This window comes from Anomalospiza imberbis, chromosome 3, assembly GCF_031753505.1.
Source record: "Anomalospiza imberbis isolate Cuckoo-Finch-1a 21T00152 chromosome 3, ASM3175350v1, whole genome shotgun sequence".
NCBI lineage: Eukaryota > Metazoa > Chordata > Aves > Passeriformes > Viduidae > Anomalospiza > Anomalospiza imberbis.
In genome coordinates this window covers 63,851,829-63,868,012 of record NC_089683.1, presented here as the reverse complement: position 1 = coordinate 63,868,012, position 16,184 = coordinate 63,851,829, and the positions used below count along the sequence as shown (strand labels likewise).

General features: G+C 35.0%; 1 protein-coding gene across 13 annotated transcripts in view; it reads right to left on the bottom strand.

Annotated features, from left to right (window-relative positions):
* REPS1 (RALBP1 associated Eps domain containing 1) overlaps nucleotides 1-16,184 on the bottom strand; it is a 62,140-nt gene that overhangs the window by 9,045 nt on the left and 36,911 nt on the right. For 3 of the 13 annotated variants that reach the window (XM_068184802.1, XM_068184797.1, XM_068184789.1), the window contains exons 9-13: nucleotides 11,570-11,709; nucleotides 6,782-6,862; nucleotides 3,782-3,869; nucleotides 2,881-2,982; nucleotides 645-717 (exon numbers count right to left, since the gene is read on the bottom strand). In XM_068184802.1, coding sequence (XP_068040903.1) covers nucleotides 645-717; nucleotides 2,881-2,982; nucleotides 3,782-3,869; nucleotides 6,782-6,862; nucleotides 11,570-11,709 — 484 coding nt within the window. The remainder of the gene's footprint in view (nucleotides 1-644; nucleotides 718-2,880; nucleotides 2,983-3,781; nucleotides 3,870-6,781; nucleotides 6,863-11,569; nucleotides 11,710-16,184) is intronic. The other 10 variants (XM_068184790.1, XM_068184791.1, XM_068184796.1 and 7 more) reach the window with 10 other exon arrangements.

Below are 16,184 nucleotides of genomic sequence, written 5' to 3'. Positions count from 1 at the left end.
GGTGTAGCTGGTTTTAATCCTATTCAGGCAGATTTAGTGGGAACAATTAGCACCAGCTAGTACAGTACATTTTCTTATGTGAAATTACGCAGTTGCGGGTTTTGTGCTTGCACAGCTTTCTCCAATCCCTTAATTTACGCTGGGCCTACGACTGCCCTTTATAAGTCCATTACTAAAAGAGATTGAGTTACTGCCATGGTATACCTAATTTGTGCTTAATTCTTCTTTTAGGCTACAGTGTCATAAGGTTCTTCTCCAATAATGCTTAAACAGGTTATTTTTAAAAATACAAAAAGTTGGTTTCAAGTAACAGTATGGTCTCACGTGCTTACATTCCCTTGTGTTTAAGAGGAAAGCATTAAGATTCTGACTGAACGTGAAGCTTCACATGGAGCACTTGACTGGCCTATCTCAAACAAATTTTTAGACAACTTTCCTTTTTTAATTTTCACTTTACACACTAACAAAAGCAACATACATTGTTAATACATTAGAAAACAGACTGCTTCCAGATTCCTGAGTGTTAAAGTTAGGAATCTATTTTGCCACCATTTAATAAGCTAGTTGTCAAATAACCAGGAGCTGAGAACAGGCTTCTGTAAACACCTTTTACTTGTTCTTTTCACAGCTGCTACTCTACTGACCGTTGCCGTGTTACAGCATTTCCGATTTGCTCTGGATCTGAAGTGTAAGAGTCCGAACTGCTGTAACCATCTGCTGGGAAAAGAAAGTACAGTTTCATATTTGCTTTGCATCATTAGCATACCCTAACAGACAGAAGTAGCAAATAATTTCAAATATCCAATTTCTTTTGTTACAAAAAATGGCTATGTCCTTGTATTGCTGCCCTGTAAGATATCATCTGGTCAGGATTCAAAATCCTTGAGTCTGAATAATTGAAGGACAAAATACAAACCAACTCCACTCACCCAATACTATCAGTTGTTGGTTACTAGTGACATGTACCGAAGAATAAACAATGATAGTAATGATGTATTTAAAATACAAAACCTAAGTTTTATAAACAGAATTTTTTAAACACTTGATGTTCCTTCCCTTCAACAATCTAGTGAACAAGAGTAAGGGACATCCAAATAAAAAAAAGCAAGGGGTAGAACATGCCTGATTTTAGAAGTGCTGAAGGACTATCACCAACCTTAGAAATCAGAAAAAGGAAAGGGTATGTACAGAACACAAATCAATGCAGTTGCTTTGCTACTACTGTAATTTCTGTACCTCCAAGTCTGGTGGTCAACCTTGTTTTGGACTGAATCTTTTTTAAAACTTTCAGCTTTTGATTAAGGAAACCTACAGAAATGAAAGATGCTATTAAAGCATCATAGACGGATTCTCAAGGACACCCTTACCCTTAGAAGCTCTACAAAGCTTGAGTGTTTTTTCCCCAGAAATGAGGAACCTCAAAAAAAATCAAAAGATTTATATGGAATGAAAGCAGATAGAAAAACTGACCTCAGGATAATTTAATCACAAGGGATTATTCTAGAGCACCAGGTAAATCAAAGTTCAAGGCAGAAGCCACTGGAGCAAAGGGACTCAGTTGATTTGTTACCAGTGAAAAGAAAAATTCCACTCAAAACCATCAAGATTTTTCTGAATTACCCACTCTCAAAGGATTACTTTAACCTCCTAGGACACTGAAGTTTTCCAAAGTGGTAAGACACATCAACCAGGCCTCAGAAATGAGAATTCTGCAGAGATGACTTTCCTGATGAGCAAGGCACATTCTTACCAGCTACATTTTTTATACCTTTTCTCCTTAACACTGCAGGTACTACAAAGTGCTTATATCTTAGACTGCAATGTGGTTTGTTGAATTTCACTATGTTCTTCCTCTCAAGGAAAAACACTTTATCAAAAGATTAGGCTACACTTGGATAAGGAAAAGAGCACCAAAAGCTCTTGAACTTAGATCCTGCATACAGCACTAGTTCCACATTAAAAGATGATGCTTGCTCATTCTTTTGCATCAGAAAACTTTTTAGTAGAAACAGAACTCTGCTTGAAAAGTAAAACTCAGACATGGTCAGGACACTGGTCAGAATGAAGATGGCTACTGAAACAGAGCTCAAGAGAAAAGCAAAACCTATTGCAAGACGGTACTTTCTGAATTCCTCCTGTATTACAAACCAATCAAAATACTTCTGGTCTTAAAAATGCAAAAGGATTTAAAATAATGACTTCTTGAGACTTTACTTTTACTGAAGAAAAGTTCCCGACTTGAAGAAAAAAAAAAAAAAAAAAAAAAAAAGACTCCAGAGATTCACTCAGGCAACATATAATCTTGGACCTTTCTCAATATTAGACAAGTGGACTAATCAAATCAACATAACACAACATGCTCAGAAGATACTGGAAATGGAAAAGGCTATTAGAAGGAAACAAATAGTTGAAAAGCTGTACTACAAATGGAATGTAGAAATCTGTAGCATTTTCTTAGTAGCTAAACCAGATGAGAGTTGCCTGGAAATTGTGGTCAACATATTTTCATTCTTTAGAAAACATGTCACATGGTTCTGAGGAAAAACAATCAAATGCTACTTAGTGAATTCCACTTTATGTACATTGAATTTTTCATTCTAGGATTAAAAGAGAAAACACGAAGATGGAAAACAGCTGACAAAAATGAACTTTCTTGAGCACATAGGGTAGGAAAACAACTCCAGCGACACCAAGAGAACTTTCTTAATTACTACTTCTAATACATACTTTATATCAGAAATGTTTCTGTTCTTATGGTAAGTTTATCTCATTTTAGAGCTGCTACTATCCAGCCAGCTTTCATTCATTCACTGAGGGATATAGCAGATCTACATTTTGTGTAATGTAAGAAATGAGACCAGAAAGCACGTTCATACTTACTAACTGTATTTCCAGCCGTAAATTTTACAGATGAACTCATTTTATTTTCTTCTGGAAGATCTGATGGTTTCACAAGTAGTGGACTAGTAGGGTTAGCATGATCTAGATGGAAAATAAATCTAGATAAATGAACTTATTCAAACTAGCCTTTATTTCTGGCGCCAAAGCTTTACACTGGTTTTCTGCCCTTATCCAAAGTGCTGCGCTCAAGACTAAAATTGGTTTATTTTAACTCAGAAATAACACTATTACAAGATAAACAAACAATTTCTCAGTATTAAGAGCAGTGAATTTTCAGCTATTTACGAGGCCAAAGAAATTTTGAAAGAAGTGTGTTGTCGATACTATTTATTTTCCTATGCTGAAGACTCTTGTCTAAGTTCCATGACTTCAGGAAATACTGTCACACAACTGAAAACTAAGACACCCCCACTCAACTCCTTTAAGAAAATTTATCAAACCACCTTGCCTATTATTGGCCAGAGTAAAAAAGGGCCTGCCAATATTCCCAAATGCTTTCAAGTTTCAAAATAATAAATGCAGTATTTCTGACCACAGAAGAACAAGCTTTATGAACGCAGGTTATGATCTCCATCTCCAGTTTCCTTCTCCAAACCCAGAAACCAGGAAACCCAGACATTCACCTGCAGGTCCAAATCCAATGTTTATAATGATGCTGAACTACTCTCCAAGAAACATTCTGCTAGAGATGGTAAAATTCTCACTGTAGCAAATGGCCAATTCAAACAGCAACTCTTAACTCAGTAATGATGCTCGTTAAAACAACAGATTTATTCATCCTTGTGAAGGGAGTGAAGGAGAAAAGTAAGTATATTCAAGGAAGTAAGGCCAACTCTTAACTGTACGACACTCCCCAAATTAGCAAGAGAAAATGTCCTACCACTTCCAGTTCTTTTAAGCTCCATTTCCTGCATGTGGATTTTGCTTGGAGTCATTCTTATAGGAACTGGGTGCACAATTGCAGTATCCTGTGGAAGAGATCACAATTATATTAAACTAGTTTAAATCACTCTTAAAAGAGTCTCTGACACCATGTGCAATGTCAACTCTAAACAAAATTTCATATATTTAGTTTATTTGCACAGTTCCAGGGAACTGAATATACCCAGAAAACCAAAGCTCTCTAAGCTTAATCTCTGTAATATTAACTTAGCTACTTAATTTTACCAGCTTTCCACCATTTCTAGCATATCAGACATCTGGTACCTTGAGCACTTCTTCTTCTTAAAAAAAAAATAAAAAATTGCAATTTAAACCCTGACTCCTCAACGTTACTTGTAATGCCTCAGAAAATAATGGCCTCTCTAAATAGTATGAGTAACTTTGTAGTAATTTCAGGTATTCTGGAGACTTTAAATTAGCAAAAATCTTCTAAACTTCAGTATAATAAGCCCTATGGAATATACCTCTAGTCAGGCATTGGCCTTACACTTAGGCATTAGTCATTCAGACAAGGGGCTCCGTTTGAAGTACTTTAGAGACAATCCTTTCCACTTAGTTTGAACACTGACTGCAAACGGCTTAAAAAACTAATCTCAAAACTCAGAAGCAGCCTAAAAATAGGGCCATGGCTGTCTGAGGATTTTTAGTATTATCCATATTCAGACTATATGAATGGGTGGGCAAATGACAGCACAAGAACACCCTCAGATTATATTATATTCTATCATAGAAATAACAAGAAGTTTCAAAACTACCTTTGTATCAGAAATTTCATCTGTTCAGACTACTTAAATAGATCAATTTCACTAGGTGTAATCTACAACTAGTATCAATCTACATCGGTATTTTCTGAAACTATTTCAATGACGTTCACTACCCTTGTTGCAAGCAAAATCACTTTTTAGTCATAGCTCAAACATTTTTATTGCAGGAAGCTTTTAGGAAAAGCTACCACTTGAAAATATACTGCTTTTTCTTCCCTCTGTACTGAGGTTATCATGCAAAGATCACTTTTACTGTGGCTGCTTCAGACCTCTGCTGTACTCTAATGTGCAGCTGTACAGAAGTCATGCCTCAAATAGTTAAATGGATTTTATATAATGCATTAATTTACATCATTAGCCTAATTTTACATAAAACAACATGTTACCAACTTTGACTTACAAAAGACATACTGTGCTCCCATACTAAGGGATAGATGTACTGTTTTACTCTTTCCACTTATGTTTTACCTTCAAAGCAGCAAATTTCCAACTAAAAAAGATCTGGTCTATGAATTTACTCTTTAGATAGATTTTAACAACTGCTCAAGAAAGCTGGTTTTCTCTCCTCTGGGGAAGCAGTTGCTCCATAAATCATTCCTATGCATCACTATTGAAACTGCTAAAACAAAGTCTGCCATCAGCTAACTGAAAATTTGTCATCATTTGTTCTTTTTTTAATATTGAAAACGAAGACTCTAAGCCCAAAGTCTGTTACCCTAGCAAGTATCAAAGATGCTCATCAGTCTTTTCTGAACTATATAAGCATTTCAAGAAAAGAACTCAAGGATGTTATGAGCCATAAAAAAAATTTGCATTCCCAGTGAATTTCTTTATATACATACATACAAACATGTACTCTATAGAAGAGCTTTTCATATACCATCGCTGCTCTACTTTTTAGATTATCAACATACGAAAAAACTCAAACCTCAGGTTTCTGTCATCTGCTAATTATGCGTGAAAATAAATTACTGTCTTATTGTGGAAACAAGACAGTGATAGCTCCATACTATCAAGCAATTATACAAAACAAGTAACAACTATGAACTAATTTACATCATGTTTACCTCATTAAAACATAGAAATATAGTATATTTAAAACAAAAACCATCTCAGATGAAAGAGGGTTGGTTTTTGTTTTAAGCAGGATATTTCAGCTGTTTAGAATGTTTATTAAAGGTTAGTTCTGAGCATGGGGAATAGTGCAGTTTGAATTCTAGCCTTCAGCATCTAGAATTGCTATTTCCACATGAACATCAGTGTTAACTTTGAGACTGGAGCACTGATGTATTAAAAATCTATGTATATTTATGTATTCTATCTTTTCAGAAGTGACAGGTTTAATACTAAAAGCAGTTAAATGTGTATTATGTGCACCTATTATATTTTGTTACACAATCAAATGGACACCAACACTGTAATTAATTAAATTAAAATGGACACTTGGTGCCAATTAAGTCTGTAAAAAAGGCAGGATGAAAGCAGCAGCTAAATACTGCATTTCTAATGCATTTCAGAACTGCTTTAATGTCACATGCTGTAAAGCTTAAAACCAGCAGAACTTGAAACACTGTAGTGTATTTCTGACTCCCAAACTTGGCAAGATATTTAACTACATAATCCTTCAGAGCACTCCTCACTGAGTAAAGCCGTAGAACACCACAGGTTTAGCTGGAGAGATACTAAAAGCCTTATTAATAAGTAACTTGGGAAAAACATTTGGAATATGAAATACCACACCCATTAAAGCCCAGTAGCTTTTCTTTCACAGAAGTTGGCGCTGTTTTTGTGCAAATCAGGCTCAGCAATTCAAAAAAAAAAACAAAACAACACCAAAGACAAAATCTACAATAGAACTTGTTTATCACAGGGAGTGGCCCTTGCATCAACTTGCACATTTAAAAAAAAAAATTGTTTAAATTCTTTGTGTATGACAGATTTTGACAGAAGTGTTGTATTAGATCAAAATCAACAGGGGAAAGCATTCTTTGCAATCAGAGATTAAACATGAGCAGTACTAGAAAATTTGTATTCTGAAAATAAGCAAACAAGCTATTTGCCACCATTCCCCAAAAAGCAGTCCATGGAATCATGCATAACAGGTAAATACAATGAATGGAAATTCAGTGTTAATAAAATTAATTTCAAACAAGCAAGCTAAGTGATTGACTTACAGGATCAGCTGGTGCAATGTTAGAATCAAATTGGGTCAGAGTTTGTGAGCTTGAAGAGCGTTCGCTAAATGTCTCCCACTGCTGAACAGACAGAGGAGAGAAGTCAGCATGATGAGGAAGATGAGAGTAAAAGATCACTGAGGAGATTTAGCATAGTAGTTCAGAGGTTGCACTGGAAAGAACCATGTTTGTACAGGAGAGTACTTCACTCAGGAAGCGCGCCAATATATATATTAGGTATTTCTATTTCTGAGATTGTTGTGGAACCAAGTTCTATATATCTGTCAGTATTAATCTATATATTCACATTTTATAATAAAGATACAGGTGCAAAGGCAACCCAGAAGTACTTTCAGAGTTCACGCTTGTCAATGAATATCATGTAAGTAAAAGAACTGGTTAAGCCATTCATATAATTTAGAGATAAAAATCAGACACCTTGTGTGCATTTGTCGTCATAACATCCACAGAAAGGTTCCTCAGCTTTGTAGCTGTCAAGTTTCAAACCTATTTAGTAAATGCTAATTTTCTTAAAAAATCCCAGACAAATGAACACTGAGCAGAGTACTCCAATCACACCACTTTAGCTTGCCAGTGCAACCCCCGAGAAGTGATTCTATGCCGTAAAAGAGCATTTCCACAAGTCTAAACCACTGACAAGGCAAAGAATTAAATCCAAATATTCTGTTGATTGCTAAAAGTAAGTAAGTCAATCTCTGAACAATTTTATAAGATATGGGCATGCTGTATCAATACAGGGCTGTCAAGAATCCTCATGCAAACTGAGTCAAGTTATAGCCACAACTGGATCAACAAAGCATCGAAGTACATAAAATTAGTCTGTGATCTGGAAACCAGATAAAAACTCACAACAAGAATGCTAAACCTGTTATATTTTGGTAATATAACCAGTACATATTAAGCAAGTTTCAAACACTACAAATACAAGTTTCAAAAATTAAAATCACAAAATTTTTAGTGCTCAGAAAATCCAATAAAAATTATGTTTGTTATAGTTGTGGAAACAACTTGGGTGTTGGACTCTATGACCCTTGTGGGTCCTTTCCAACTCAGAATATTCTCTGTGTCATATTCTTGTCCCATCTCTATAAGTAAATCAATCTAAATGATCCCAGAAGACACAGGACAAACTATATGGTGATAGCCAACCTAATCTCGTGTTCTCCTCTACACCTAACTATATTCAGTGAACAGCCTGAATGTGAACCAAGTCTAAAACTGTTATTTCAGAAATAACTTCTTAAGGAAACTCCTAAACTGTTTACAATCAGGTGAAATGAAATTCAGAAAAATATTAACTAAATTTTAATTGCTGTCATGTGTGGTAAGACTTCTTGTAGAGAAAGAGCTTTCCTCATTTCAAACTTTAAATGAGGGCAAACATTATGGCATTCTATTGGTGTGGGGTTATTTCTTCTGTTTTTTTGGGTTTTGTTTTTTTTTTTTTCTTTTGTGTGGTTTTCTGTTGGTTTGAGTGTTTTGTTTGTTTGTATTTGTTTTTAACACAAAACTACCCTCTTCATGTACAGAACCTAACAAAACCTTTTTAGTAAGGATTCCCAACTGCTCTGTCCCTGTTTAACACTCCCTGTATTAAACAGTTCATCTCTGTGTCACTCCACCCCTTCATGAAGGGGCAGCATTGTAAGTAGTCTGGAGCTCTACAAACCTATTAGTGAGCCAGTTTTTACTAAGTCAGAAATTTAACTGCCAAGTTCTGCCAGCCTTTCTCCTGATTTGGCCTCTTGCATTTGCACAGCTGCTCATTTTCATTAAACATATCAATATTTATCTTAGGTCTACCACAACCCTTCTAAACTTGATTTGGCCAGTGGCTTCCCAGTTACTAGCGAGTCTGGCAAAGAGACCACTTCATTACAGAAATATTGTTAATTGTTCCAAAAATTCCATAGGGCACACAGCACTTATGTTACAGTTAAGATAAATTGTAAAATATTATTTGTTACAGATGGATGTGTAATGTCTCTTACCACCTTGCTCTAAAGCCAAACTACAGGTACTTTTATTACTTGTCCTTGAGCTCCCTAGCTAGACACAGACAGATAAACACCAACACCTGCTGTAGGAAATATACTGTTGTGCTCCATCCTGAAATACTACCAGAAGCCAGCTACTGCTAACTCCCCAGTTAAGAGAAAGCTAAATATATTAAGAATCTACTCTGCAAACTCTGCAACATTTAACAGCATCGATGAGGTAAAACTCATGCTAGCGAAAGCTGAAGTATTTGTCTTGTAGAATTGCAGAATTTTTTTTAGTTTTTAAAATTACTTTCAAAAGGTTAATTATTAGAAACTAAAACTCACAGCAACGTGAACCATTACAAATAGAACACCAAGGCATTTGAAACAAGGTGTAACAGTTGTGAACTTAAAAGCAAATCTCCACATCCGTGTTAAAGTTAGTATGACAGCTGCATGACACTCAACAGTTTTCAACAGAAAATTTGTAGTAGGCTTTCCTATTATTTTAAGCTTCGAAAACTAAGTGCTCAGCCTTGAGACCTGGATGGAAAAGACATCTGAAGTGAGAAAGAAGTGATGAGTGAAGAGATGAGAATTTGAAGCATGTAGTATATCCACAGTTAGGTAGATTTTCATGTTGCTCTTTATTCTGAAGTTTTAAACTAATGCCTTGGTCTATATTTCAGAGCCTCCAGTGACTGGGCCTGGCAACAGCATTCTATAAACCAACTATGAGCTAGAAAGAACGGAGTAATCAACAGCTTTGAGACTAACAGGATGAGACTGCCTGGAATGACAGATAATACAAAGGTGCAGAGCTTTTACAAGCGATTCATTTGTTGATGACACTTATAAAGAGGGCAAAAGAGGAAACAATTAGACTGGTGCCTACAGCAATACCAGAAATTTTTTCATGGAATTAAAATCTTGAGGACTTTGACCTGACTCATGCTGAAAAGAAAATGCTGAGAAGAAAGAAACATGCCCAGCAACATATCTGAAAAATCAGAAATTCCTTTGTGTTAGAATAAAAAACTGAACATTTAGTTCAACTCTTATTTTAGTATAGTTAGTATCCAGTAGTACAGCTACTGTGAGAACTTTCCCAAACCTCTTAAGCTATAGTAGGCTTTCAAAAAGAAAATGCCACTTTATCTTATGTGAATGGATAGTCAGTTTCATAAGTCAAGATTCTAGCTGACAGAATTGTAATTCACTTTGTTCCACTACTGGAATTACCCTATTCAGTTGGTTTGAGTTGCATTAGACACTGAAGGAATCTGTTCAGTTATGATGCAGGTACCAAATGATTAGCTTATTAAATCTTTATTGAAAACACAAGGGAATGTGTCTGGGCAAATTTTAGTACAGATGCATATATTTATAGCTTTTTAGCAACAACTGAATGAATATCTGCTCCACCTCCCTCTTAAAACAGCTTCCTACCAACAGTCTGAGTCGCTCTGTCAAACAGAACAACTAAGAGTCACTAAATAATGTCCAACATTTTTTAATTTGGTAAGGATGTGACTGTGAGGGTAGCATTTGCCCTTACAAGGAACAGCAGACTTTATAAAGTCCTTCCCTGATGAGAAATGAATGAAGTTTCCTCTGCTCCTAACTTTAATCCTAAAAATGTGCTTATTTTCTGCTTCATGCTGATCTTCCATTGGTTTGTCTAAATCATTTACTATCAATTTCCTATTCACTTGAAGTCTGACGAAGAAAGAAAAAGAACCACAAAAAGCTCTTTTAATAGAAGGCAATACTCAGCTACTGACAGAACAATCTTACAGGTTAAAACAAGTTTTCAATTGTTATCGAGTTCCAGATAATCAAAAATAGTTTTGCAAAAATAATTTCATTATTTTCCCCTTTTTCCCCTCTGATAAGTAAGCCAACATCATCTTTGTATATGGCTGCAGTCAAACTCATTTGTTGATCCAAAGTAGCTCTTAAAACATTGCTTTATTCTAAGTCAGAGGCAAAAATGTTAAAACAGAGCAACAAGAAAAATCTAGCAATTAATCCCTTACAGGCCTTTTAAGCAAAGGACATTTGTAGGGAAATAATATAAAAAATACTGCTTCCTAACTTCACTTTCAAATTCTGACAAAATACAGCTCTACTGCAGAGGACTGCTTATATAGCAAACATATATGCTTAAGTATGATGAAGCAGAAGTACGTAACAGTAAAAATTTAAGATTTAAAAAAATTTAGCCAATGGCTGGCTTCAGATTTTACTCTGAGTCTCTGCTTCTGAAACAGGGTCATGACTTCTCTATGTTACTGGTGATATTTCAGGCTAAAATCACCTTCAGAAATAAGTTTCAATGTCCAGATCTGTCAGAAACTTATTCTGCAATTTAGCAAAAGTGTCTGCTAAAGAAAGAGGTTTTTTGTTACCACTTCAGAGGTAACAAAAAACTTCAACCAAATACATGCCCTAAATGAAAAAAATTAGGAATTCATTCATTACAAAACATGTTATGAAATAAATTTTGTGATTAATATAAAGCTTAATTGCCATTAATAACAATTTTAATGTTAATTAATAACATTTTAAATAGTATCTCACATTGAGATAGAAAAAACAGAATGAAAGTTTTTTTGGTTTTTTGGTTTTTTTTTTGCATTTTAACAGAGAACCTTCTTGTGTCTATTGTCCTGCTAACTGTTTCATGATTTGTGATCAGCAATTCACTTATGACAGATTATGGACACATACACAATTTACTTATTGATTGGCAGTGAAATAACTCTTAGATAAAAGCGCTGACCTCACTGCTCTGATTCAATTCTGGCCAGGTCTGGTTTAGGGATGGCATTGATGGAGACTTGCTTGGAGGTGCTTCTGCTGGAGAGCCAGAGTAACCTACCTCACCAGTCTGTTCCCCAACTTCTGAAACGACAGCAATCACTATGAACAAAAATCATAAATTGCATTCAGTTTATTTTTAGAAGAGTTGCTCACATCTCATGGAAAGTGCAAATTACCCTTTCTTTAATCTTTTTCAAGTAAATACTTAGCAGCAGACAAAACCCAAAAAAACCAAGAACTCTCATTAAATACACTGTTTATCAGCTACTACTCTTATTTTAAGGATGTTTCTGAAAATCAGACTTTGAAGATTACTCTGTACCATCCTATCCTCCCAGTCCTTAGCCTTTAAGTAGCTTTTTCAGATTTTGATTACATATAGAATTAAATAGTTCTTCTTAGAGTATGAGAAAATAACTTCACACTAGCATTTATTACATCATATCCTGCACCAAGCATTTCATCTTGCAGAATAAAATACTTCCTTGTTTGAAAGGTCAGAGCAAAACCAGTAACTCAGTGCAAACACAAAAAAATACGACAACAGATTAAGAAAACCATTCCCCCTCAGATAAGTCCCCAAATAATATTAGTTTCAAGTCTCCTTACTAAAACAGTGGTGTTTCCATTCGCATTTTGCAAATTGACTATGTCTAGTAGCTGTCACATTGCAACTGTCCTTTGGCACTGCTCAGTTTTCTTTTGAAGTAAATCTGAACAGCAGATCAAACATTCTGTCTAACCCAGTAAAATCCTACTTACAATGTCTCCTATTCTAGATATCACAATGCAAGCTAAAGCCAGGAATTAAGACCCTCCAAAAACATGAAAGTTCAGATTACAACTGTGCAGTATATAAGCAACAAGAAGAGTTGAAAAAGTGACTGATAAGTAGCGAGACATATTAACATGATGTCAACAGTCATGCAGAATTAAAAGTCCGAACAAGACAAAATACTAAACAAAAAAAAAAAAAAAAAAAGGTTTAATTAAATTACCATTAAAAAGGACTGCTTCATGGGTATGTGATTGAAGAAGACTGCCACAAGAGTATGCTGTACCTAAACTTCTTTGAACTTTATAAAATTGACTGGTTTCAGGTTCCTAAAGAGCTGACCTCTGCAGCCTTCTCTTCTGCTAAAGCAAGTCAATATTCTGCCTGCTAATTTTCATTCAGAAGAAGCTAATAACAAATCAGATGTCAAACTGAACTGAAAACACTTGACTAGTCAGTGGTGACCACCTGTACCTCTGAAAAGTAACAACCTATTATTTCCTCCAGAGAGCTGCCAGGGACAGCAAAAGGCACAGCCAAACCACTGAAGTTAAAGAAGAAATTAATTGTGCTACCATAAGGTCAGGGGCAACTGAAGTGCTACTACCATGAAAAACCACACACAGAAACCAGTAACTCATCAGAGCTTCAAAGGTCATGTAAACTTCCTTTAAATAGCCAGACATGAGGCTGTTTCCATAATGTTTCCAAAATTATGCCCAGCATCTAGCATCTTGAATTGTTTCCCTCTAGGGAAACCAAAAATAGGTTACATTGAGGTGTCAATATCACAAGTAGTCAAGCTGATATGCTGTGGTCATTGTAAACAAAAATATACTAAGTCCAAAATATGCCAGTGGCAATATTTTGGAAATATACATTGCATGTTAATTGCTCTGAAGTGTAATAAGAATAAAACATTTCTATTAAGTTAAAAAACTCAAAATTCTTGTTTCACTGATGGTACTCTAGATAATTGAACTAACTTCGGTGTTAAACACAAAGTCAAAAGATAAGGCTGAAAATTATTATGGATAGACTACCAACAGCTTGCTACATTTGCAGAATTCTGCATTTGCTAGAATTCTGCAAATACCTACACGAAACATGCCTATGACATTCCATGGAAAATTTTAAGGGTTAAAGTAATTGTGTAAGACATAAGGCATGGCAGATTTTTTTTCTTACAAAGAAATGCATTGTGACACCAACCCAAACAAAAATTCACAGAAAAGTAAAACTTGCTTTTCAGCTTTTGTAAAGGTTGGTGGCTTTTACTAACTGAGATACAATTGAGTTTGAAGGAATTACAATTCTGTAGAGATGTACTGCAGTACTAAAAAAATGACCAACTATACAAATGCCTAATTATACAATAAGTCTGTGCCATGTGAGAGAAATACATATCTCTAGTTATGAAACCAGATGTAAAGCAAGATCATATCTCAAACAGGTATGGAACACCTGCAGCTGGTGCATACTGGATTCACAGGGGCTGATGAAGGAGAGGCTTTCCAGTCTGAACAGAGACATTGGGTGCAAGAGCCCTCTGTTACTCTTCCTTCTGCTGGCCACTAGTTCAGAAGTCAAAATGGAAAAAAGCAGCACTTTTCAAGTGCAGAGGAGAAGTGCAGAAGATTAATGGGAAACTTTCTAACAAAAGAACGGGATTAATAATGGTGATGTTAATGCTTTTGAAATAAAGGTTGCCATCTTGCACATTGGTTTAAAAGACATTCAAGCAATTCATCCTCTTCAACAGTTTGACTGTACATTATTCATACTGAGGCATGTCAGCAGAAGATCAACTATTTCTTTCTTTGAGAGAGTTTTATCCCATGCAAAAAGTGCACTCAAGAAGACACTCTGGTGTCATACTTTAGTTTCTATTTCTAAGACGATTTTGGAAGAAAGCTTTAACAAAACTCAACTTTTATGGGAACTGAAATGAAAAATTATTACCAAAATTTAACTGGTTCATCTTTCTGGCTGATTTACAGCTCTTAAGATGAATTCCTGTAATTCATCATGTCCAGTAGACAAACCTATCACTAACTTTTAAATTAGTAAATGTATGCTGTTGTAACTAAACATAAAACTATACCCACATCAATAAGTTCATCAGAAGTATTTTATTCAACATAGAAGTTCTGGCAATAAATCATGTTATGTGCTACATAAGATCAGCTCTTTCCAATGCTGCTAACCAAATAAATAAATATATAAGTAAAATAAAGCTAATTGGATAAAAACCCACAAGTTTGTAAGAACTTCAATTTTTCATTGTAGCTCTTAATAAACACAGAATAAAGTATCAGATTTTCCTATTTTTTAAGCATGGCTTATATAGCAAGGTAATCTTATAACATTCACTAGAACAGGGTAACTTCCCTTTAATACCAGAGGGAAAAAATTTTAAAAGCAGTTTTCCCTCAGATTTAAAGACCACTTTGTACCTCATGAAAATAAGTCAGAAGTTTTATATTAACAAAGTTGCCTGTAAAATGAGAATAATGAACACACACATAATACTTTCTGGTTTAGTGTCTGATGCATAAAGTTTCCAGACAACTTTAGCTGAAATCTAATACCAATAACAACAAGAGAAAATCAAGACATATATAGCTGTTGGGTGTGGAGTTCTTGGGGATTTTTTTTTTTTTTGTAGTAACAATGGTTTATACAAATAAATGTTATTGCACGTTCTACCAAGATTTTTGCTTGATTACCACTTTAACACAAAAATGGAGAGAATGGAATGGTCTTAGACATTTGCTAGGTTTTAGCCCAATTAAGTGCAGCTATTTCTCACAAATGTCTTCATCATAGCAAAATGCTTACTCATACTGAAAACACTTCAGCAGCAGCTCTTTGAAGAGCCGACCTACTCCCACAGAAAACAGGTTCATTATTAAAAGCAGAGATAAGAAACACAGTATCTAGTTTAAGAATTAATCCATAATTTTGAGATTAAAGTCTCAGCCTACAAACACAGTATGAAAAGAGTCTCCTTGAAGTATTTAGTGAAAATAAATATCATTCTAGCAAATCATAGTACCTGTGCACTCAGAATATAACCTGACTTTTCAAGCAAAGACTGCTTGTTAAAAAGTAATCTAAACCAGCTTTAAAATAGTGAGTTTCCTTTATCTATTTTAAAATAGAAAAAATAAGATGGCCACAGACATCCTGTTTTTAAACATCACTTTAACATGGAACAGAAGATTGTGTTTCAGTTACGGGACTAAGTTTTTGGCACATATTAACAAGCATAACTGATACATTCAGTAGTTTTTCTGGGTGTACCAAAAGGTAAAAGGCAATGCACAGAACAACTAGGTGCCAACACAACAAAGGATAAATCTGCTTTCAAGTCAGGAGGTGAATTTCAAAAAAAGGGTCTGTGGTACTGATCCTGCATTTTTAAATTGCAGGATCATTACCACAGATCAGTACCATCCTGCCCTTGGTATTGAATCTGGGAATATTTTTTAAGTACCTTTGATGCTTAGAACCTCATACCATATTTTCACAAATGAGGGTGAACAGAAAGCATACTCATTTGAAAGTGAGTATAAAGTATAGCTGGCTTGGGAAACTGAAATACAATAGCTGGTCATTAATAAAATCCATACTGTGACAATTTTGTTTTCCTTAACCTTTAAAGGACACAGTCAATACTTCCAAATGTAATAGTGTATGTGTACTGCTCCTAAATAACTGCCCTCTACAGAAATACGTACATGCGCAAATTAGCTTTGAGCGATAAGACTTCTGAAAATTTTACGATGCTTTAGTT